Raw genomic sequence first — 24,397 nt, 5'->3', positions numbered from 1 at the left:
ACCGGAGCAGGGGCTGGTGACGAGGTCTCTGCCTTGAGAAGCTTTTGGTGGCCTAGGGCAGAGGCGGGAGGGCGCCCCGCCGTGGAGGCTGTGCTGTATCAACTGTCCTTTTACTTCATACACACACTTACCTCTTGGCAAAATGTAGATTGACTTAACTCCAATAACCATAACGTAGACTCACGGTGTTCCGGACACTTGGCACAGTAAAAGTCCCATAAGATATCAATGCGCAGATAGATACGCTTGATTGGTGTGTCTGTCTCTGGGGGCAGGTCTTACACGCATACCAAAGTTTGATTGACACATTTTGGGCCAATCATTTGGGAGAAATGTTGAAAAAAACAGTCAGTAGTCATGGTGTCCGGATGACGGTGACTGCTCACAGTAATCCGGACGGCTGGCAATTTCCACTCACGGTATTCCAGACAGGTCCGGAAAGTGGTGTTAATAACACAGTAATGTTAATATAAGTTAAATTTAATGTTATTTATTATTATTTATTTTAATGTTTAAAGTTAATAACGTTAAGTTACAAATATGTGTAAATAACTTTAAAACAGCCATTTTAAGAGTGAGATGATGTGTGTGTCTTGCTCGGTCTTGCTGCAGTGATGCGCCGTTGGCGCTCATATTCATGTCAGACAAAGGGCCTCTGTAAATGTGTGTATCCCTTCAAAAGGTCAAAATATTGGTAAAACTAAGTCCTAAATATTCTATGACACCTTAAAGATGTTTATTTCATTTTGCTGATGGGTTATCATGTTTTAAAATGGGTACTTTGCGGACATAAGCCTGTCCCCCCCCCCGTAGCGTCCTGTCCGAAGACTCTCCCCTCCGGCCATTTTTGAGCGTCATACGTGCACGTTGGAAACTCGCGTTGATTTCTCCCAAACGACAGCCCCCAGAAAGTGGAGATTGGTCAGAGTCGAAAGAGGCGGAACCAAAGATGGCACAGACATATATATTACTCATGACCTGGAAGTATTTATTCATTTATTTGCGGGTAAAGGTCAAGTGTCCGGAATACCGTGATGTCCGGAATACAGTGAGTCTACGTTACTTCTACATAACACTTACCTCTGCACAAGACCACATATCTACTTACCTGCAGCACTTACCTGCGGTGGTTCAATAAGTAAAACATTACTTGTCGAAAAATCTCTCCTAAATTTGGTTAAAAGGTGTCTTGAACAGGTCTTAAAAAGCATTAAATTTAACTGTCTGGTACCTGTAGACACCTTGTATTAAACAAAATGTTAACTCAAATATTTGAAGAGCTTGTCTCTGCTGTATATACTGTATGTTCTCTGTTGTATATACTGTATTTTTATATTTTAAGCACAATGCTGGAGGGGACAATGAGCATTCACTGCACAATGTAGAGATGTGTTGTGCCAAATAAAATACTTGAACTTGGACATAGAAAAGACTGAACAAAATCTATGCTGAGAATGTTTTATGGTGCATGGCATTGTACTTTCTCATGTCCATTATACGTGAAGATATTCAAATGTTGCTTGAGCTTAACTCAGTGAATTTATCTTACTTTGTTTTAGACTACGGACAGATTATAAGACACTTTATTTTATTCACTCCACTCTCACCGTGTATTAAAGACATAAAATAGACCCAAAATATTGATTAAAAAAAATCCCTCTCCACTTTTACAATACAAAATACAGCTGGACACTGTATAAGATATTAAATTAAACTTTTAAATGGAATCTGCAGCACAGTTTGTGATGTTTTTCAGCTTACTGTTCAGCTGTTTCATTTGCTTGATTAATTTTAATTATTTATGCCACTTATGCTAATAGTATGGAACTTATAGTAGGCTTTGTGCTGCAGGCTGTATTAAAGTGGATATATAAATATATATATATACAAATACCTTGGGGTCTTGCAGACAAATGAGACAAGGAAGCTTCTCAGAATGCATGGAGGGTTTCATCCCAAGTCCAGCACCCTGAAGCCTGAGAGGGCCAAGGACTGGTGAGTGTCAGAGCCACTGTGCAGGACAAAACCACCAAGATCCAGGAATACATCAGGAAGATGACCCCCATAGATGAGCTGCGAAGTGAATACCTGAACCATCATGGAAGGACAAGCCCCTGCACGGCATGTAAGTGGCCGACAGCAAGAAATCCTTCCAGTGGCTAGAAAATGCCGGCCTGAAGGATAGCCTTGATCAGGGCAGTACAAGAACAGGCCCTGAGCACCAGATCCATAGAGGCAGGGGTCTACCATAGCAGACAGGACCCCGGGTGCAGGCTGTGCAAAGAGGCCCCTGAGACGGTCCAGCACATAGTAGCAGGATGTAAGATGCAAGCTGGGGCCAAGAGGCACAACCAAGTGGCTGGGATAGTGTACAGGAACATCTGTGCCAAGTATGGACTAGAAGTTCCCAATTCCCAATGGGACACACCACCAGAAGTGGCTGAGAACAGGGCTAAGATCCTGTGGGACTTTAAGTTCCAGACTGACAAGCAGCTGCTGGCTAACTGACTGGACATAGTGGTGGTTGACAAGGATCAGAAGATGTGATATTCCCAGCTGCGGAAGAAAGAGCATGAGAAGACTGAGTAGTACCATGGGCTGAGGGAACAACTGGAACAGATGTGGAAGGTGAGGTCCAAAGTGGTGCCAGTGGTAATCGGGCACTGGGGGCTATGACCCCCAAACTGGGAGAGTGGCTCCAGAAAATTCAAGGTAGAACATCTGAGGTCTCTGTCCAGAGGAGTGCACTCCTAGGAACAGCTAAGATACTGCGCAAACCCTCAAACTCCCGGGCTTCTGGTAGAGGACCAGAGCTCAATATTAAAAGTCTCAGATCGAGATTAGGATGTCATTTTCATAAAGCAGCAATATTAAAACAAATTATGCTCTTTCTTGACCCCATACCCAAATCCCTCTTAGTGCCTTGTTCAGACTGCCAGCCCAAATCTGTTTTTTGCAACTGGCTGAAAAATGGAGCCAACGCCGAAGTGCCCAATCAGCAGTTCCTTTAATAGCCACCTGAGGCAGGCTCCAAGAGCAAGTCGATCCTCATAGACCTATGCTATGCTGTTATGACCGACAGGCTGTCTGCTGATAGTGTCCTTGGCTTCTCAGTCAGGTCTTCCCCTCACTTCTCCATAGCGTCAGCCTCTTGCCCAAACATGGTCACTTCTGGCTCCAAAAAACACCAAGATGGTGACAGCTGAAATGCCAAACTCAAGGCTCCGAACGAGAGGGGGGGCATCGTGGTAGCTATGTCCATATGTCCATCGATGTAGTATCACAAAGTATCCCAGCCTCTTGCATCACTGAATTTTTCTGGTGCATCAAGGACTTCTGCACTGCGACTTGACATTGCGATTGTTTGGGGGGCAGAATGAAGGACCTGCATTTGTTGGCGCCACCAGCGTACCTATGTTGTTATTTACGTTGTTACCACAGCCTCCTATGCGGATCGGTTTGTGATGTCTGGAGCACATGGCAACCTCTGAGCCTGAATAATGAAGCCAATGCGCCAAAAACGTAAATTCTTCTAATGGCCACATGAGGCTGGCTCTGAAAGGGAGTCCATCCCCGTAGACCTTCATTTTAAAATGCCCAGATTTACAGCAGAAATAAACATGTTTACAGCCATGTTTACAAAAACCAGTTTCGCTCATTATAGCTACAGATTACGCATATTCAAGGCCAGAACCTTGAGTGACAGCTTGTCTGCAACACGTCGCTACAGTCTATGGGTCACATCCATACCTTGCTCCTGCTGTGCCGTAGCATTGTTCCGAACTCTCATTGTTCCGACCTCTCATTAGTCCGATGTCCCGTTGTTCCGATATGTGATTATACTAGGCTATACTGTATTTGTGTACCATAGAGGATCAGCAACGCAACAATAGTAGGCTACTGGTCGAGATGCAAGTGTCATAGAGAGAAGAGAATGAAACACCATAACCTCCTGTTATTAACTCTGGGGTCGGGGTTGTGTGGGGAGCTCTCCGCGGTGCTGAACGGCTCCCGGCGGGCATATTTCTGCCTTGATGGTGCGCCGCGACCGGCTCTGGGTCAGCTGGGAAAGGCTTGAGGCGAAGCAGGTTCACGGCTTATGTGTTTGTCACTTTCTTTTTCATTTTAACCCACACCATGATCTTTTCCTGACCCTAACCAAGTGGTTTTTGTGTCTAAACCAAACCAGACCTTAACCACAGGGCATCATGATGATTTCGGAACAACGGGACTTCGGAACAATGGGTTTAATATGGTCGGAACAATGGGCTGTTGGACCAATGGGAAGACCCGCTCCTGCACAGCTCCACCCTCTCATCCAAATCAGGTCATTTCTGGCTGATGGTGGTGGATGGATGGTGACAACCAAAATGCAGAACTCGAGGCTTTAAAACAGGAGTCCACAAACCAATTAAATTCGATAGAACTTTATTTATCCTGAAGGAAATTCTTGTGCCAGAGAATACCTCAAATTATTGTAACAGTAAGTACAGTAACCAAAATTTTAACGATTCACAACCAGATCGACCAGTGGGTTCCCCGGGTCAGGGTCACTCACTGGGTACGAGATAAAAGTGTTTTATAGGAGCGGACGTGAACTAACATGGTGTCCTCACGTCACAACAGGTGATGTCACTGTAGCTACCTTCATTATTTAATACAGTCTATGGTGGACAGGCAAATCTGATGTGATCACTTGCAAAGAAACAGTCTGACTTCCACGTTCTGATTTGAGAAACAAATCTGATTTGCCTGCAGTCTGAATGCAGCCTCAGTGTCTTGCTTCACAGGGAAATGAACCTCTCTCTGTGGCAGAGTCGATGCCCTGCTCAGTTATAAATAAAAGATCTTCATATTAGTACTCCGTGCACAACTTAACACAACATTTGTAACACACCACTAAACTGTAGTGAACCTAATTTTGCTCTGATGGCTTAATTGTGCAACATTTGTCTCTGACTGGAGTTTAATGATGCTAATTGCTGTTTGGTAAAATAAAAAAGACGCTCTTGCAGGGTTTTGTTCTCACTGAAGATCTGAGGTTGGAGTGTGTCGTTTTCATTTATTGTCTCATAATGTGGGCGTTGTGAGGCCCTCTGAGACTGTAACTGTGATAAAGGGCTATGCAAATAAACTTGACTCAGAGGGAGTCGATGCGTCTAAAGCACCCAGTGTTTATAGCGTTCACTCTACTGTCTTTTATTTATGTAAATCATGTCATTACCACTCTGTAGAGTTGTGTAGAAAGTCTATTTTTATTTAGAGGGGAAAAAACCATCCTTGCTTACATGTTCTCACTCTCTGGCCTGTTTTTTTTATATCAGCATTGTCTTTTTGTCACACGCTGAGCTCACCATCTGCTGCTGCTGCAGCACCGTCGACGTCCTTAAAAAGTCATTGCTGTATTCTTAATTATCTTCGTTTAATCGCCTCCCCTCTTCAGGGAGATGAAAGGTTATTAGAAAATGAGCCCACATGGGGGATTTATTAAATGTGCAGCAGAATTCTGTATGCTGGTATAGACAGCCATAGATGGGACTATAGCTCCTGTTGTCCTTGTGCCATGTGCCGCAGCGTTTACTGTTTTTATTGCATTTTGGCTGAAATGATTGCTTCCCGTCTAACTTCTTCCTGTCTGTCACGTCTTGTTTGTTTGCACATGGCAGCTGAGTTTTTGGACTGTGTTTGATTTTAGATCCCAGTGCAGGTTCGCCCACTTCCAAATCTCATCATAAAGATTTGATAGAAGAAAAGAAAAAAGATGAAGAAAAAGACAGAGAGAGCTGGGTGATCTCACAGTCCAACAACTTCAAAAAGTGTTTGCACCCAAATGTATCAGAAATCTCTTTTAAAGGAAACTTTGCTGATTTTCAGCCAACTTTGTATCATAATCATATGCATCCTGTAAAAATCACCTAAAATGCCTATCCAAGACGAATCCAAACTGAAGTGACAGCTGTTATTGCTCCATTTTTAGTACATGTGCATGCATGGTTTCGTTTGAAAGTTAACACTCTTGGTTTTTTCCCCAACAGTCAGAATCACTGTAAGTGCTTCTGTCATTGAGTTATATAAGTTTTAAATCTTTGCCTGAACATCATCTTGACAAAAGATGCTGCAGATGACTAGAACAGGGAGGTAAAACACAATAGGGCCATATCACGAAGCAACACACAGTCCAATTCTAAAGGAGATAACAATGCAACAGAAAATAAACATTTTACACATGTTTTTCTGAGGTTTTGTCCATGTGCTTTAAAAAATAAGACGGTAAAACAATGTACTGAATGTGGGAGTATAAGTGGAAAAACTCATCAACAAAGACAATTTAGGAGCTTACTGTAAAAACACTTCTAGAAAACTTAGATTGATCCATTAAGACAACAGAGGAGTCATTTGTTTATCATTTCAGTATATTTAAAACAGTCTGTGGGGCCTGTAAGGAGTTCATATCTTTTTTGGAGCCCTTGAGTTTCATTGACTACAAGACCCATAAGCCTCGGGTGAGGTGGGCCAATCGCTGACTCTTTAAATACCTCTGAAACTACAGGTAATGTATCCCTGCAGCTCAGGCCCTGGTATCACTATTGAGACCATAGCAACAGCACTGGAAGCTCCTGTTGGCTCAAGTGAGGTGTCAATCAAAAGGTCAGGAGTTCACTTCCATTTTGAGATCATAGCTGGTCAGTTTGTCTACATGCAGAACGGGAGACATTATGGATAACGTGGCGAAAAATGAACGTCTGAAATGATGTAATGGCAGTTCATGGATCTCTGTGGATGTAACCATGTGTTTGGACGAAATGTTTTGCAGGACAATATGGATCTGTGGATTATTATATGATTGAGTTATCACTGTTAGTATGTTAAGACTGCTGTGGTGGCTGTATCTTGAAATCATCAGCATCAGTGGAACAGCGAGTAGCGTAGCATTCGAATGATGTATCATATGAAGAAACTGTCTCCATCTGCTGGTGGGCCGTCATGATAAGGGTATGCATGTGTAATATGATGTTAATTCCACTACAGAAGACACTCAATGATCACCAAAATTAGGTGGGGAAAAAAGTGGATATATCAATTAAAATATTGCTTATCGGCCAAATAAGTTATGTATCAGCAAAAAATTCAATATCATGCATCCCAAGCTTGAGGCATTTTTAGGGTTGTCCGTCCATCCTGTCTGTCCCATTCTCGTGAACGCAATATATCAAGAACGCCTTGAGGAAATTTATTAAATTAGGCACAAACATCCACTTGGACTCAAAGCTGTATAGATTTTGGTGGTCAAAGGTCAAGGTCACTGTGACCTTGTCAATTACATTCTCGTGAACGAGATATCTTTTGAACTCCTTGGGGACGTGTCTTCAAATTTGGCACAAACATCCACTTAGACTTAAGGATAAGCTGATTAGAATTTGGTGGTCAAGCCTCAAAGTCAGGGCGTAAAATTAACTTTTTACCTCATCTGCCATTGGCTAGTGACCTCCAAAAATTTACTGGCCAAACATATTTTTCACCAGCCAAATAAAAAAAATCGTGCCTTGTTTGACTAAAAATAGTTACCTTACATTTTTCGTATGAAAATCCAACTTTAGGAAAATCCAACCCTATCCTCCGTGTTTCTTTGGCGTGCAAAGGCTGCAGCTCATCGTGTTGGTGTGGGGGTCGTAGGTCAACCATGACTGCGGCTGGCCCGCGTTGTCTAGTTTCCATTTTTCAATAAAATGCCGTGTGACATTTGTACTCCGTTTAACTGTCTGTTCTTCCTGTCCAAATCCAACATGTTCATCTTCGTTTTTCTTCTTCTGGCGGTGGCTTCACGGCAGAAATGTGTCGCCACATCTTGCTCAGAAGTTACCTAGAATGCCCAGGGTTCCGGTAGCTGACGTCATGCGTTCCCGGCACACGTACAATAAGCCGCGAGGGTCAAAATGGTCTGACACAGCTGGCAGAAATGGTCGAAGCACATAAAAAAACCCACATGCAATTCAAAATTTTCCATCGGCCACTGGCGGGTGTGTGTTTTTGTTTTACATGCCAAACTCATTTTTTACCCGCCATTGGCGCTTGGCGGGTGTTAGTTTTACGCCCTGCTCAAAGGTCACTGTGACCTTGCTTCTATCTCATTTTTCCCCCGGGATGTTATAGAGCAGCACCGCCCGCCCTCTCTCCTCCACCACCACCACCACATGGTTTTATCTCACGGTTTTGGCCAAAACTCAAGAATTCTTACGCTAATTATGAAAAAATGTCAAACAAATGTCTAATTGGATAAAATAATAAAGTGATGACATTTTGTATCCAAAAGGTCAAAGGTCAACTTCACTGTGACATCATCATGTTCTGCATAAAACTCCTCTGGCCATTATTTAACGTCACAGAAGGGGAGACATTTGGTCAGATACTGAATTGGTGACTCTAATCTTGAAACTGTGCTGGTTGTATAGATCTCCTGTGTGTGAAGCATCCATGTTTTCACTGATGTAATCTGTCAGAGAAACTTGACGATGCAATTGAAGGGCGGTAATTCTTGTTTACATCTGGATACAACCTGGATTCACCTCTAAAGAGCAGCCAGCAAAGAGTGCAAAGCCTGAATTTTGAAGTTCTATCCAAACGTGTCACTTTTATTGGCGTCAAAGTAATCTGCACATCACCTTCCTCTCTCCTCCATCCTCCTCCTCAGCAGCCTGTCATCGACAGTCAATTACGTCGCATTTTCTCCTCAGAGATCAGAGCAGAGATGCAGCAGACAGGTGAGGGGGTGATGTATCATCAAACTGAAAACTGTGGCACAAACACACTCTGTCTCTCCTCTCTTCTTGTTGTTGGAGTGAGAATAAGGCTTGTTAGCATTCATGTGTTGCGTTCCTGGTCTCTCACATGTAGCAGCGTCCTCCATTATTGAGCAGTTGTAAATGCTTTGAAGTTCCGCTGTTTGGGGAGTTTTTGTTCCAAAGCAGGGCAGGAGTGGGAGCGCGCGTCTCGGAAAGGCAGAAATCTCAGCAGCTGGCCCAGTAATTGCTGTGTAGTATTGATCAACATCCTTTTCCCTGATATTTTTCTTTAAACTGTTGCTCTGTGTGATTCTTCTCCTGGACGCTTAAAAATGATTCAGCCGACAGAACAGATGAGTTGCAGCGAATAAAGGCAGAGCTGCAGCAGCGAGCACCATCAGCCGGCGCTGCTCTGTCATTGAAAACAAGGTCAAGGTGACGGAGAATCCAATTGACGCTCGGCTCGACCCCTCCAATTCCCCCGGGATGTTGTAGAGCAGCACCGCCCGCCATCTCTCCTCCACCACCACATGGTTCCACCGCAGGCTCAGGCTCACATCTCATTAGCATTTGACCGCGTGGGCAAAGCAAAGCTGCTTCATCTAATGCATTTAACTGTGAGAATATATTGTGCTTAATTTAATTAATGTGTTGCTGTGTGTCTGCGGACAGATAACGTTTAAACAATTTCACAGCAGCATCAGAATCAAAGGGGTTTGTTAAAAACTGAGTGTATTGTTAGTTTTAATCAGAAGTTTTTGAAATGTCCCATATTAAACATGAAGCATCTGTTCTGTAAAAGCGTTAACTCACCACAGAAAAATACAAACTGAATGATTTCCGCTGATACAACACATGGTTTCACATCCTCTTTAATAAAGGGAGACAAGAGGGGAGTTATTCAGTGTAAATAAATGGCCTGTACTGGACGGGTCTGATGATAATTTGTGCTGTAAATGACAAAAGAAACTGCACGAACAGTTTAAGATAATTTGGAAAATGTTTTGGACAGCTGTGAGAAACAATTTTAGGGATGCTCCTGGCGACTAATTTCCCTGTCGACAAAACGAAAATTTTAATTAAAGCCTCAGTGTGTAAAAATGGTGAGTAACAGTGACATCAGCGGTCAAATTCTAGATTGCAGCGCTCACTCGCGCTCACTCACCCTTCCCGTCGGGTAAGTGACGGTGGCCTCGTAGGACAAAAAGCCTTGCGCAGACAGCAGAGTTTTTCGAGTTTTTCAGGAGTATCTAGCGACGAGGTGAATATTTATTTAGGAATCTAAACCATGTTACGATATGTTATAGCTTACCAGTGAGATACAGGTTATCTGTGAGATATATGTTAGTGTTTTATTTCTAATTGTTTTGGTAACACGAGCAAACATTAGCACAGTAATGTTAAAATAACACGTTTTATGTGATAGTAACGGCACAGTGCGGCAAATATAGGTTGGTAGGATTATAATATATGCGTTTCCAGAGTGTTCTTCCACAGGACACAGGGAGATGAGGAAGAGGGAGAGGGAGAGGAGGAAGACCAGGGAGAGGAAGGGGGCATGGGGGTAGAAGCTGTGCAGGCGAGGAGGTGTGTCTCGGCTACCCAGAGGGAAGAGGAGGAGGAGAGGGTCAGCCTTCGCAGCAGCGCGAGAGGAATCAACAGATTAGGCTGTAGGCTAGGCTAACCATTTAGCTGTAGCTCTGGGATAACGTTAGCCAAGGCTAGGATAACGTTAGCACGTAAACGTAGCCGTCACTCGAACTTAGACGAGAGGGAAAAGTAGTTGCAAACATGAAGCCAAAATGATTTTAAAATATCAGATTGAATTACCTGTCTAGCAGAAAGCAGGCAACCTCCGCATCCCTTGTGAAATCCTTCTCCTTCAGGAGTTCTTTCCACCTGGAATAAGCAACGCCGATATTCACTCGCGTTTTGTCCCGTCCTCGCTTATCTGATCTTTTTCTTTTATTTGGTGGCGTGGTTTCCCTCTTACGGGGCAAAACATATGTGTGGTCCTCCATTTAAAGTGCGACAGAATCATAAAAGTACAAAGCAGGTTCACGCAGAAGCGCCCCGGATTGATCTTCACCTTAACCGTCTCCAGTGACGGCAAGTTCTAGGTAAACGCGAAAGGCGAAGCGCGTATATCCCTTTCAGCCACTGTATTCAAATATGGCGACGCAAGAGGTCAGCCTCCAGCAGACCGCACCCTGCCTGTGTATATATAGAGAAATCATTCTAGGCCTATGAGAAAGCTTCCATTTGTATGTGAATTGCATTACACTTTAGTAAATATATATTTATGAAAGCAATAGTTGATATTTGCTAATAAACAACCACATAAATTACACATTGTAACTTTAAGGCTAGTCGACTGGTCTAAAAAGAGGGAAACACTCTCTTTTAAGGCTTTAATCACAACCCTCAACAACCATGTTGGATTTTAAATGCCGCTGAAGTACGAGACACTTTGCACCGTGCGGTATCAATGTGAACGTGAACATTCAGGCTCAACATAGTGCATTAACTTCCTGAAGCTTTTACCTTCTACAGAATTCAGTGGAAGCATATCTTGCGAGGACTGTTCATTTGGTGCGCCGTTGGAGTAGATATACTATTCGGTTATTATTTGATCCACAGACGGAGGGCACACAGGGAGCAGGAGAACAGCAGGTGCAGTGAAAGTGGACTGGATCTTAAGTTTGCTGTCACTCACAAACAGCTGCTCCTCTCATCCATCTATCTGATCTGATCAGCTCTGATCGGATGGACTGATCAGTTATCCACCCCATGATTTGAAACTTCACAAACTGCTGTTGAGGGGATAAAAAAGAAGAGTTCCATCTGTGTAATGTTCTTTAAAGTTTGTGGAAACATTTTGTGTTTGTCCCTTTTCTGTTTCAACCATCACTGTCCTCATGCACAAAGCCAGCTCCTAAAAGAAGCAGAAAAAATAACTTGACTGGTCTGAACAGAGCTCTGACCTCAGCCCCATCCAACACCTCTGGGATGAACTGGAACACCGACTGTGAGTCAGACCTGATCAACCAGCATCAGTGTTGAACCTCACTGATGCTCTTGTGTCTGAATGGGATCAAATCTCTGCAGCCAGATTCCAAAATCTGATGGAAGGACTGAAACTGGGAGAGTGGAGGAGATTAATGTTCATGGTGTTAGAATCACATGTTCATTCACCACATGTGGGAATGTTCGGGTGTCTATATACTTTTGTCCATACGCGTCAGTGTGGATCTGCTGCAGCAGTTTGAAAACAATCTGTAGCAGCTTCTTGTCTGAAATCGTTTTTTAATTTTGTTTTACATCTGTTGCAGATGTTGAGAAAATATGTCGGAATATTCATGACTAACAGTTGTGAAATATGCGGCACAATGGTTGTGAATCTGATATTTGGGATTATCATTTTAGCCTTGATAATGCAGCCCCACATTTGAAGCATTTAGCTGATGCGTATTCAGAGCAGCTTAGAGTAAGCTTTAAATCATGGATCACCCACATTATAAGCAACACATTACAAAGGTTAAAGCCGTATCGCCACGGCAACAAATGTATAAGCGTGCGTCCTCTGAATGTCTCACAGAGAAATAAAAGACAAATTTTTCTTCCTACAGTGAGACTCCGACTGAGAGGCCGACAGCTGAGAGACGTTTGACTGCATGAAGAGGCCGAGTGACGGGACCCTGGTCCTCACCTAGACCCCTCCCACGACCCCCCCACTGCCTGGACATGGTGAGCCTCCAGTTCATCTCTGCTCTTTGTTCATGTTGTGTGTTTTTAGCCCCTAATGGACTCAAACTGAGTCATGTTTGGTGTGTTCTCAAACCCTGATCGTAATGGTGTTCACATTAGATAAACTGTCTTGTGAGTGGCAGCAGACACGAGTAGGAAGAGGTAAAAATACAGTTGGAAGTAAACAAATCTGTTTCTCAGTGACGGGTAACATAAAAAAACAGATTGATTAGCTGGTGAGTGTGTATTCCTGGTCATTGAAAATGTTGACTTGGTTGGTTAGGCTTCAAAAACTGTAGCCATGGTTTCCTTTTTGTCCAAAACAGTTAAGCTGATTTTGTTTGGAGCTCTCTGGCACCTGAACAGTTTGACTGTCTGTCAAACGAAACCGTATATTGTAGAGATATTGGACTGTTTCAGGCAGCAGGATCACAAGTTCTGTACCATGTATAAAATGGCTATATCGCGAACATCAAGTATAAATGGTCATGTCCTTTTTTTTTTTTTTTTAAAAGCCACCGGCATGAGACTCACTTGGCATTTCGGTTCTCTCACTGTCTCCGTCTCACAGACACACAAACAAAGAAAGACTCACAAACAGGATACCGCACACAAACTCCTCCGCCCATCCAAATCTGTGTTTCTCAACTGCAGGGCCCCGAAACTATTTCGTCATATTTTGCAACCATGGAGCACCACTGCAACTTGCACACACTATTAATATATGAACTGGAGAGCTGTTAGTGTGTTCGCAGCTCACAGTGAATACATCCTTATGTTTAATGGTGCCACGGTAACAGTTTAACTTAATTAGTTCAACAATAATGTGAACAGAGGAGGCGTGTGTCCTTGAATATGCAGAGCTCCAGACTGCAACGATTTAGTCACATTTTGCGACCATGGAGCACCGGTGCAACTTCCAAATACTATTAATATATGGACTGGAGAGCTGTTAGTGTGGTTCCAGCTCACAGTGAATAAATCCTCATGTTTAACCTTTTGAAACTTGAGCAAATAGGGTTCTTTCAAAAACGTGAAGAAGGCAGTGAGCAACGAAAGAAGAAATGACACAAAAAAGGAAAGTTAGGAACAAACAAACAAACAAAGACAAGACCTGGAAAAAGTGCTGAAAAATTACAATTATTATGTAACATAATTTTAAAGAGATAATGATGATATGTTTAAGTATGGTTTTTCCCTAGCTTTTTTTTTTTGTAATAATAATAATTTTGTAAATCTATTGAATTTTTTTTTTGCAATTTGTGGAACTTTTCTCGCTTAGTGGCTCATTGCCTTATTTCCTCATGTTTTTGATGAGGGTTCAACGGTTTGAATACTTGTGAAAGGCATCTGAAAGCGGCACGAGTAAAGCAATATCACTCCAGGTTTCAAAGGGTTAATGGTGCCACAGCAACAATTTCACTTACATAGTTCAACAATATTGTGAACAGAGGAAGCGTGTGTCTTTGTATCTGCAGGGCTTCAGACCGTGGCTATCACATTTTGTGACCATGGAGCACCACTGCATCTTCCAAATACTATTACTATGTGAACTGGAGAGCTGTTTGTGTGGTTCCAGCTCACAGTGAGTGAATCCTCATGTTTAACAGTGCCTTGGTAACAGTTTAACTTCATGAGTTTAACAATAGCATGAGCAGAAGAAGCATGTGTCTTTGCATCTGCAGAGCTCCAGACCGCAACTATTTAGTCACATTTTGCGACCATGATGGAGCACCAGTGCAACTTGCAAATACGGTTAATATATGGACTGGAGAGCTGTTAGTGTGGTTCCAGCTCACAGTAAATAAATCCTCATGTTTAACGTTACCTATAACAAAGGAGGCGTGTGTTTTTGAATCTGTAGGGCTCCAGACAGCTATTATTTAGTCACATTTTGTGACCATGGAGCACCAGTGCATCTTCCAAATATTATTAATATGTGAACTGGAGAGCTGTGTGTGTGTTTCCAGCTCACAGTGAGTGAATCCTCACATTTAACGGCATCACTGTAAGAGTTTAACTTTGCGTTAACTGCTAACAACTGTTGACCAGAAGCTTCAAGTTCACAGCAAAAACACCAACACTTTCGGTCTGAGCCGAGCAGGGTGCTTCAAAATAAAAGCACCAGTGGCTACGCTTTGATTCAACTTCATTACTGCGGTATTTTAACTATATCAAGACAGTTGTTGCTTTATTTAACCTAATTGTAAATGTACTTCATTTATAATTTAATATTTTAGTAGTCTACTGTCCTTTAGAGGAGATTTCAAAATATCAAGATATATTGTGTATTGATTTATTGCAGTATTATTTTTTAGCCATATTGGCCAGGCCTACTTGAATTATACCTCGTGCCCCACAACACAGACAGTCCTCCAAGAAATCTGAGTGAGAAGTAAGTTTTGATGAATGAATTCACAGCGTGCAGGCGCTGAAAATATCCCAACCCAGTTTGGTTAAAATTAGTGGAGCTTCTGTGAGCCTGTCAGCTGTTTACAGCAACACGGCCTTCGTCATTACCATCTATAACTGTGATGAATCCTAAATATAATGTGTGAATGCGCTGAAGTTTTCATAACAACAGAGGGGTGACTTTTATAATGCCAAATATCTTAAAATGTGATTTTCCTATAAAACCAGAACCTTTAGGTTTCCTCAGGTGGTTTAATGTGTGATGAGTCTCTTTCTTTGTCTCTGTAACACAAATAGATTCACCAAAAGTTCTGGACCGACAAACTCTTTTTTGACTTGTGTTTGCTCTCTGACTGAATCTGAAAGCCACACAGATTAGAAGCAGAGGAACATACCGACAGTGTACTTTCAAGGTGCATGGAGAAATGAAAAGTCTAAAGAGGTCAAGACTTCAGCAAAATCTGTGGTATAAAGAACTTTTATTTTATTTCAGCTTGTGGCCTTCATCAGGGTCGCCACACAACGCATTGATGATTTATCAGTGGTGGAAATATGATTTAGGGCGACCCTGGTCTCACAATAGTTGGTTTTTATACTAAAGGTGTTGCTGGAGTTTTGACCAGGGTTAGCAAGATGAGCTGGATGTTGTGGTAAAATGGTAAAGCAAGAAAAGTAGTTTAAACCCATCAAAAGTACTTATTTAGCAGTACAGGCGACAGGAAACAGGTTGCTGTGGTGGAAACTGGGGAAAAGGTCAGAAAATAAGTCAAAGAAATTATTTTGATTTTGGATATATGGATGCCGCATATTTCTGTCTGACAGGCGTTCTGTTTTTCATGCCCAAACTCAATCTGACCACAACAGAGTTTTAGATCAGCGGTTATAGATAATACATATTGGGTCTTCCTAGGGCTGGGCAACATATCGATATTAAATTAATACTAGTCCATACCCATTGAGTGCACAGTTGCCCACGCACAGTTTCACATGGTGTGTGTTTGGGATACAGGTCATAGGAAATTGCAGATTAATTAGTCAACTGAACTCATTAAGAAGAGCAATGTATTCAGACAGAGTTTTTGAAAAACGTGGGACAGACAGAATGACTGACTAACAGAATGACACACTGACAGTTTCCGTGATTATGTACAGCATACCATACCATGACTTAGTCATACCAAACATTAGAAAAAAACAACAACATTGGTCCACAGGGGGAGCCACAGCGATCGGTCGCATTTTAGCCATTTTTAAGCATTTTTCTGTTGTTATAGCGCCACCCAGTTGCCAATTAGAGTTAAATTTCTCCAGTCACCTTGAGGCGTCCTGTTCTACATATCTACCAAGTTTAGTAAAAATCCATATGGCGGTTAGGCCTAGATAAGAAATGAGCTCTCTAGCGCCCCCATTTTGTTTGATGGGGTCAATAATGGAGGGGTCCCCTCAGATTATGTGTGGTCATATGCCTACAAAGTTGCGTGGTGATGGGTGAAACCCTTGAGATGTTATACACCTTTATGTGATGAGCCACGCCCTCCGCAATATTCATTGCCTTATAGAAGCTCAGTTTTAGTAAGTTTTCCAACTTTTGCCAAGAGGGAACTTTAGATATTGGTCCCTAGATTATGTTCACCCAGTTTCATGCAGATCGCTCAAACTTCCTAGGAAGAGATCCATTTGAAGTGTTTTTCAAAAAATTCAAAATGGCGGAAAATCTATATAAGCGGAAGTTATGGGTTCTTGAGGCAAATGTGTTCCTCATGAGGAGAGGCATCTCTGTGCAAAGTTTCATGTCTCTACGACATACGGGGCATGAGATATGCCCATTCAAAGTTTGACATTTCAGTCGGTTGCTATAGCGCCCCCCTTTGGCCAATTGATGTAATATTGCTTCATTGGCATCCTCCCATGACCCTCTACCACTGTGCCAAATTTCACATGGATTGACCAAGTCAGTGAGGAGAAAAACATGGAACAGACACACACAGAGTTTTTGTCATTATATAGTAAGATTGTTGAGTTTCAATTACAATAGAAAAATGTTTGTTCAAGCAACAATAACTGTTCTGTTTTTGTTCCATTCAGGCTCATTCTGACTGATAATAATGTAAATTCTGTAATCGGAGATACCGTGAAACCGTAATATTTTCTGAGACGGTTATCGTACCATATAAAGCTCACACCATTGCAATCCTTGACATGTGGTTTGTTTTGTGGTTGATGACATTTATTTTCTCTGAAACTGAAAATATTTCCAGACTGCTGATTTGTTTCAGAGTAAATACCATTATCGCCATCGTTAGGGTTGTCATGAAAACCGATACTTCGGTACCAAGTCGATGCCAACACGCAAAAAATACATGTTTTTTTTTTTTTTTTCGGTACCGTAAGTGCCAGATACAACTTTGCCCTCAGCGGGCCGTGTCAATTCCTGTCGGAACTGACGGGGGCAGTGTACAAGTGTCAGTCGGTGCTGAGGACGAGTGCCGAAGAAGAACGCCTGTTCTCCATCGTCTTTGCTAGAAACAATGGCTTTTACAAGTGCTGCTGGAGCCACAACACCTCAGCTTGTCAAAAAGTCAGGTAGTAGGAGTCGTGTGTGGAGAGGGTCTCATTTACACCACAAGTGATGCGTTCGTGTAGCGCTCGCAAACGGTCACTGTTTACTCATGTTTTCATTTCATTGAGCATGTTAACAGGTTAGAGCATTCACACCGCATCCGTTCTACGCACTGCTCGAGTCGTGCTGCTTTCGCGAGCAAGCTCGAAAATAGAAGAGACGCCGATTTTTTTTGCGCAAGTCGCGAGCGAATGGTCGCGATATTCAACAAAAAACATGAGTTTGCGAATGTTGTGACCTCTCTCGGCCACCGTAGACATCCCCCCTTAACCAGACCTGACGGGCACATGTTTCATGTACTTACCCTTGCGGTGTAAATGAGGCCTTAGAGTTGAAGTTTGAAACAGTTTTAATAAAGTAGTGAATTTAGAAATACACGATTTCTGTTTTTTGATTTTTATCGTGGTGTCGAATGAGTCTCGAGAATCGTGGAAATTCACTGGTATTGGTATCGACTACTGAAGAATCGTGGAAATTCACTGGTATTGGTATCGACTACTGAAATTCTGGTATCGTGACAAGCCTAGCCATCGTCTTTTCTTGGCTGCTCACTATTATCTGCCTGCCGCCATTTGATGGTGACACAGAAGTTCACAATAAAAGTATATCCTTAAAGTATATGGACTGATGTTTCCACTTTGCATCAATGATATTCGATCATTGATCATTGAATGGATATATTGATCCAGATCAGTGGATCATTACACCCTATTATTTATCAGTTGTCAGCTGTGTCTCTTTTACCTCCTCTATATCCTGTGTTTATTTCCTCTAGAGACATAATGTTGTATATATAATAAAGTTGAGAGCTTTTACATGATCATCCAGGATGGTAATCAAGGTCTCATCAAAACAGCTGTAACACTAGTGATTTCTTATCACAATAGGACGTGTTAATAGCAGTTATTTTGAGGATATGGAAATCTGATTAAATGGTTTCCTTTTCCTGTGTTTTCCTGTATATCATAATGTGTGTTATTCATAGGCACACCATGGGGATGAATGTTTTTCATTGCATAATGTAAGTTTGAAGTCTGTGTATGTGCTGCTAATGTGTTGCCTTCACAGATGCTCAGTACCCTTCATCTATACTGTAAACCTGGTGTCAGATGTCAAAGAGAGAAAATGTGAGAGGAATTATTTCTGATGTGTGTGTCAGATTTAAGTAAATGGCATCCACCGACAAACCCTGCAATGCAATTAATTAAAGCAGTGAATGTCATTAGCTTGTAATTGCGGTGCGAGCCTGAACACCCGGCTGTCTTGTAGGTAACAAATAAAAGGGAACGAGCCTGACGCCGGGCCAGGATCCAGGATCCGTGTTGAGGCCGTGAAAGTCTTAATCTTTCATTTAGATCTCGTTAATGTTTGTGTGTGTACGGTTGTGTGTTATGGTTGTTGACGCTGCCCACACTTGCCGCTACACAGCCTGGAATGCCCCCGGCAGTTCAGCGAGAGATTAGCTAGGTCGTGATGAATGACCCTCGCAACTCCAGCACAAGCCCCCGAGACTCTTGGCCATGAATTATTAAAGCACCATCATAAATAACTCACCGTAATGAGGGTGTGCTTACACGCTGCGGGCGGGGAGAGAGGGAGGACAGGAAAAGGGGGGAAAGAGAGGATCGGAGTTGAAGAGGGAGGGATGATTGAGAGAGATAGCAGTTTGACCTTGGACTGAAAGCGCGGTGTGATGCTCGGACGACCGGCGGACGCACTCAGGCTTGTAAAAACGAGTGCCGAGCTAATTTTGCACATCAGGCTTTTTTTCCCCTCTCCCCTCGCAGAGATGGGCTCCATCCCTCTAAGTACATGTCATAAATGTTAATGTTAAGTAACGGAGGCTGTATCTAGGCCACGCGGAGATTGGCAGCAGCTCAGGTCGCTTCAGGTGTTGCTGTCATCGTGCAGACTGCGACGAGCCTCTCTGACACCCAAAACAAGCTCCTGCCTTTGCACCAGAATGTCTGAGGAAGGAAGTCGAAGGAAAACAACACCAGGAGCTGAATTAAAAACACTGTGTTCAAGTTCAAAGAAATCTATTTTGCTCTACATTTCGGCTGCTTCCTGCAGCAACAGTCAAACACTCTCAGATTAGTTTCTGTGTAATTACCCAGACCCAGCACTGCTTTGATGAATGACGATGATGATGATGAAGATGATCTGTCTCTTAACCTTCAAACCAGTTTCCTGATTGTTCAGTATTGATGACCTTTAAAACAGCTGATCAAAAGCAGATGAATGTATGTGAAATATTAGAAAATAAGACATCAGTCAAGAGGTGGAGACTGGCGCTTAGACTGTGTGGCCAAAAGTATGTGGACACCTGAAGTTTACCCCTATATGTAGCTGCTGAACACTTCAGATTCTCCTCTAGATTTTATAACCAGGCTTGGAGGCATCGTAGTGAGGGGGCGACTGATTAACCAAAGGCTGGAATAAATCTGGTTTGGTTTGCAACATTCTATCTCTAAGAAATTGACGCCATAACTAAATTCGAACTGGCGGAAAAACAGAAGTCTTGAGTGCACAAAATGGTTTATGTTGTGTCCACACCAGGCGTGACTAAAACAATTTGCACAAGTGAATTACACATAAAGTCAAAGTAAAGACGTGATTAGACTGATAAATTTCCGTGGGGCAGCATGACGAGGTGTTTTAGCAGAGGTTGAGGTCAGGACTCTGATCAGTCACGTTTTTCACTCCAAACTGAGAAAACCACTTCATCATGGAGCTGACTTTGTGCACACAGGCAGTGACGTGCTGAAACAGGAAAGGGACGAACACAAACTGACAGCGTTTCTTGCAGTGATGCTTTGCCAGTTCCTCCGTTAGCTAAGTGTTAGTTTCGTGGACATGGCCCGAGAATCAAGAACTCTGATGACAGTTGTTTGCTTGTGTTGCAATATCACACATTAAAATCTGATCCTGGTGAACAGAGCTGGGTTAAAATAATTGATTCATCCAATTCAAATTGATTTTTATTTGAATGACCCAATAACGATTCATAAAATCAGAGGTCGATCTTTTAACATACACTTTTTCCCACAAATGTGTGAAGCTTTAACCCTGTTAAACTCGGCGATAGTTAAAGAGACCGCGGCGCTAAACTATTAACCGTAGTTATGCGAAGCTCTGACGTTACTGGCTCATCAATCTATCTCATTTATTATCATGCTGCAGCAGCCGCTCCTCCTGCTGTCTGTGCGTCGGGGCTGCTGCACCACTTTTACGCACACACACAGAGACACACACAACAAGTAGAGATGCTGCGATTGAGACAGAGAAGTAAAGATAACTTGAGCTAGGGCTGCACGATAATTCGATTTTAAATCAAAATCGGATTTTTTTAGTTAGGGCGATGTTAAAAAAAGAAAATCTTAAAATCGATTTTCCCTTTAACTAGGGCAATTACAGTACAGCTCTCTCACGTGTCTCCGTGCTGCGCGCATCCAGGCTTCTGTAGTAACCTCCCGAGAGCTAAAATGACATGGCGTCACCATTGGCAAGAGGCAGTGAGAATTTTGTTGAGAAACGGGGAAAGAGCAAGTCTGTCGCCTGGAAGTGGTATGGCTTTCCTAAAGCAATCGGCCTAATCATGTATGTATAAGGCTGCTTTACCTGTTCTGAAGACATGATGATCGCGCATTACACGGCCAGCTTCAGGAAGTTCACCGGTATCATTGGCTTGTCAACAAATGCACATATAGTACATTTTTTAAAGTTTTATTTTACAAAATGTGAAAGTTTTGCACTTTGAATATTCATCTTTATTTTGGAGGATAGGAAAACCTTTTATTTTTTTAAGAGAAGTTTTGTCACTTTATCCCAAGAGGGAATCATTTATGTTTAGGCTGTTCAATGATTTTTTGAATAAAAACAAAATATTTTAAATCATTTATTCTATTTGTATGTAGCCCTGTGGGGTATAGAGTTCATAGTTCATACAGTTAAATAAATAAATAAATAAATAGTTAATAAATAACTAATTCATCTTAATTCATAGTAATTCATAAATATATATCTAAACTAGTTAAAATGTTAAAAGCATTAAAAGTGATGTTTTGGCCAGTTTCTATGTTGGCCATGTACCCCTACTTGTTGTAATATTTCATGATTAGAAATATAGGTATTGAAGGCAAAATCTGAGTAAATAATTTGGAAGGTAACCCACTGGGATTGAAGTATACAATTTAAAAAAAAAATCCAAATCGAAAATTGAGTTTTCAGAGAGAAAAATCAGGATTTTATTTTTAGCCAAAATTGTGCAGCCCTAATTTGAGCTGATGGCAACTATACTTGTTACTGTGAGTGCAATAAAACCTCCACGAGGAAAAAGTCAAGACTTTGTCAGCTGATCAGCAACATGTAAACATGTAGGAAAGTGATATTTTAATCTGCTCTCTCTCATCCACGCCACTAATATTGTGTTTTAAACAAGCACAGAGCACTTTGTTCCTAACAAGCCAAAAAAACAACTGTTTATGTGAAAGGGTTTAGCTCAGTTCACCATGTGTTTTAAAACTCAGCGTTGGTCATGTGACCTGCAGAGAGGACAGGAGGACTGATACTGACTGATGTCTGTGTTCTTTATTCTTTCTACACTTCACTCAGTGTTGTGATGTCGGGAATATGAACTATTTTATTGACATTTTAGATTTGATTCCAGTGAGATATTGAGTTTATGTTGTGACTTACTGTGAGCTGATTTTTTATTTTTTAATAATTCCTTGTCAGTTGGCAGTATTAGCTCTCTGAGAATCTCTTTCACATACTTGCAAAATTGGTATTGTACTTGAAATATCCCCAATCAATTCAGGACATCCATGGTGATACTCAGCCCTACTAGTGACGCAGAGTGGTGAGCTTAAAATGTTTGATCTTACAGAGGGATATTTGTTATCTTCAGGTGCTCTGATGTGAGAAGCGTTGGGCTCTTTTCACTGTCAACATTCTCACTGGTGACATTTGTGCTGATTGATGCACATGGACCATCTCAGAGGTCACAGTTTGTAAAGGCCACAGGTTTAATTCTCACAGCAGTCCATTTAGGTCCATCAGCGGACATGTTTCCACTCTGAGCGTCCTTGAGCTTCACTCTGCTAGCTCTGTGTGATCCACGCTGCACATGAGCATCAGCTGGAATGAAAACCTGCCTATCATAAAAAATGATAATGTCTCTCTCTCTCTCCCCTCGTCTGAACCCAGAGGTTGTTCCGATCGTTTGCAAACGACGACCGCCATGTCATGGCCAAGCACGCCAGCATCTATCCGGCGCCGGAGGAGCTGGAGGCGGTGCAGACGCTGGTGTCCACCGTGGAGGGAGCCCTCAAGAAAGTCTCTGATTGGATGGATGGCCTCAACAAATCCTCAGGGAAGACCCCCACCAATAAAGAGGCTGGGGACAAGACGGAGGACGACGCTGCTGAGACAAAGTATGTCCCGCTGTTTGTGCTTCTATTTTAGTGTTGTTGTAATGTAACCCAACTATCAGTCAAACCTTTCTGTCCTGAGAACGTCTCTGCCTTGATTTAAGTACTATATTTCCTACTACAGGCAGGTCTGCTCGGTGGGCGTGTCTCAGAGCGTACCATGAAGTGAATTTATTGCTCATTCCGGTTTATTTTTGTACCTTCAGCCATTTCCTCAGCACGGTGCCAGATCATTTCCCTCATAAAACTGTGTTGCCGCTGTACATCTTCATCGGGAGGACACGTGTGATGATTGGATGATTAAACAAGCTCAACAAACAGTCATAAATTCTCAGCGTTTGGCTCATTGCCTAAACATCCACACAGAGGTTCTGTACCAGCAGGACATCTCTGTGGAGACACAGCGGGGAGCTGATTCAAATAAAACACAACCAGGATGGAAAAATAGAAATATAATGTGGTGTTGATGTACAGGAGGACGTCAAGTCAGTGATGTTATTACACATGATTAAATGAATTTATGTCCAGACAAAAATAGATGTAACAGCACCGGTCCAAGGAAATAATATCCATGCATCATACAGATGTCTTCAGTTATATTTGCTTCCTTCAATCCTCCACAGTCACAGTGAAAACTACAAAAATAAAAAACATAGAAACAAGGTTTGATGTACAAATCTCTTATTTGCTTTTAGAGTCTCTCAACAGATGTCCAGCATTTAGACATGCCCAACAATAGTCTCTCATGTGAAGTGTCTGATAATAGACAGGTCCCAAAGTTAGCACAGCAACAGAAAATATATTGAATTGTCCAAACAGGCCACTTGAACAAATATTATAATCAGATACAAACCAAATAAATGTGCAAAATGACAATTACCGTGTGCGCCTCTTGGGACATGCAGAATATTATCATTTTGGGGCGGTATGTTGTTCCTTTGCAGCCATGTTGTCACTCTCTGCTGTCGTGCCTCAGCCCATAATGCAACAGGTGCAACCCCCAAACTCTAGTCATGCTACCTGTTACCCTAGATAAATAAACAGACAGTTTTTCTTTAACTGAACAATGTTTTTAAAGGTGGTATTTTTTAAATCATTTTTAAATTAAAGTTCCGTTTTTAACGACCTATTTCTTACATTTTTAATCAGTTTTTAATGACAGTGAATTTAAATGTTAATGAAATGATGACAGAAAATATGAAAAGCATTTTAATTAAGTTTCACTAAAAAAAGTCTCTCAGACAGTTACACAGATATTCATTCGTTCGTTCAGCGTCTGTGTAGCTGAGAGGGTTGACATCAGAAGAAGTACTCAGATCAGTAATTAAAGAAGCATCAATAACACCAATGTGTGAAAATATGTGCAATCAAAAATGTGTGCAAGCAGAAGTTCAGAAGTGTTACTG

The 24,397-nt window shown here is 42.0% G+C and overlaps 1 protein-coding gene across 3 annotated transcripts in view; it reads left to right on the top strand.

Annotated features, from left to right (window-relative positions):
- LOC126393832 (spermatid perinuclear RNA-binding protein-like) overlaps positions 1-24,397 on the top strand; it is a 139,312-nt gene that overhangs the window by 40,537 nt on the left and 74,378 nt on the right. For all 3 annotated transcript variants that reach the window (XM_050050214.1, XM_050050215.1, XM_050050216.1), the window contains exons 2-3: positions 12,410-12,527; positions 22,768-22,994. In XM_050050214.1, the coding sequence (XP_049906171.1) occupies positions 12,525-12,527; positions 22,768-22,994 (230 nt within the window). In that variant the 5' untranslated portion in view covers positions 12,410-12,524. The remainder of the gene's footprint in view (positions 1-12,409; positions 12,528-22,767; positions 22,995-24,397) is intronic.

The sequence above is a fragment of the Epinephelus moara genome, chromosome 8, assembly GCF_006386435.1.
Source record: "Epinephelus moara isolate mb chromosome 8, YSFRI_EMoa_1.0, whole genome shotgun sequence".
NCBI classification, from domain to species: domain Eukaryota; kingdom Metazoa; phylum Chordata; class Actinopteri; order Perciformes; family Serranidae; genus Epinephelus; species Epinephelus moara.
This window is presented reverse-complemented; position numbering and strand designations above follow the sequence as displayed.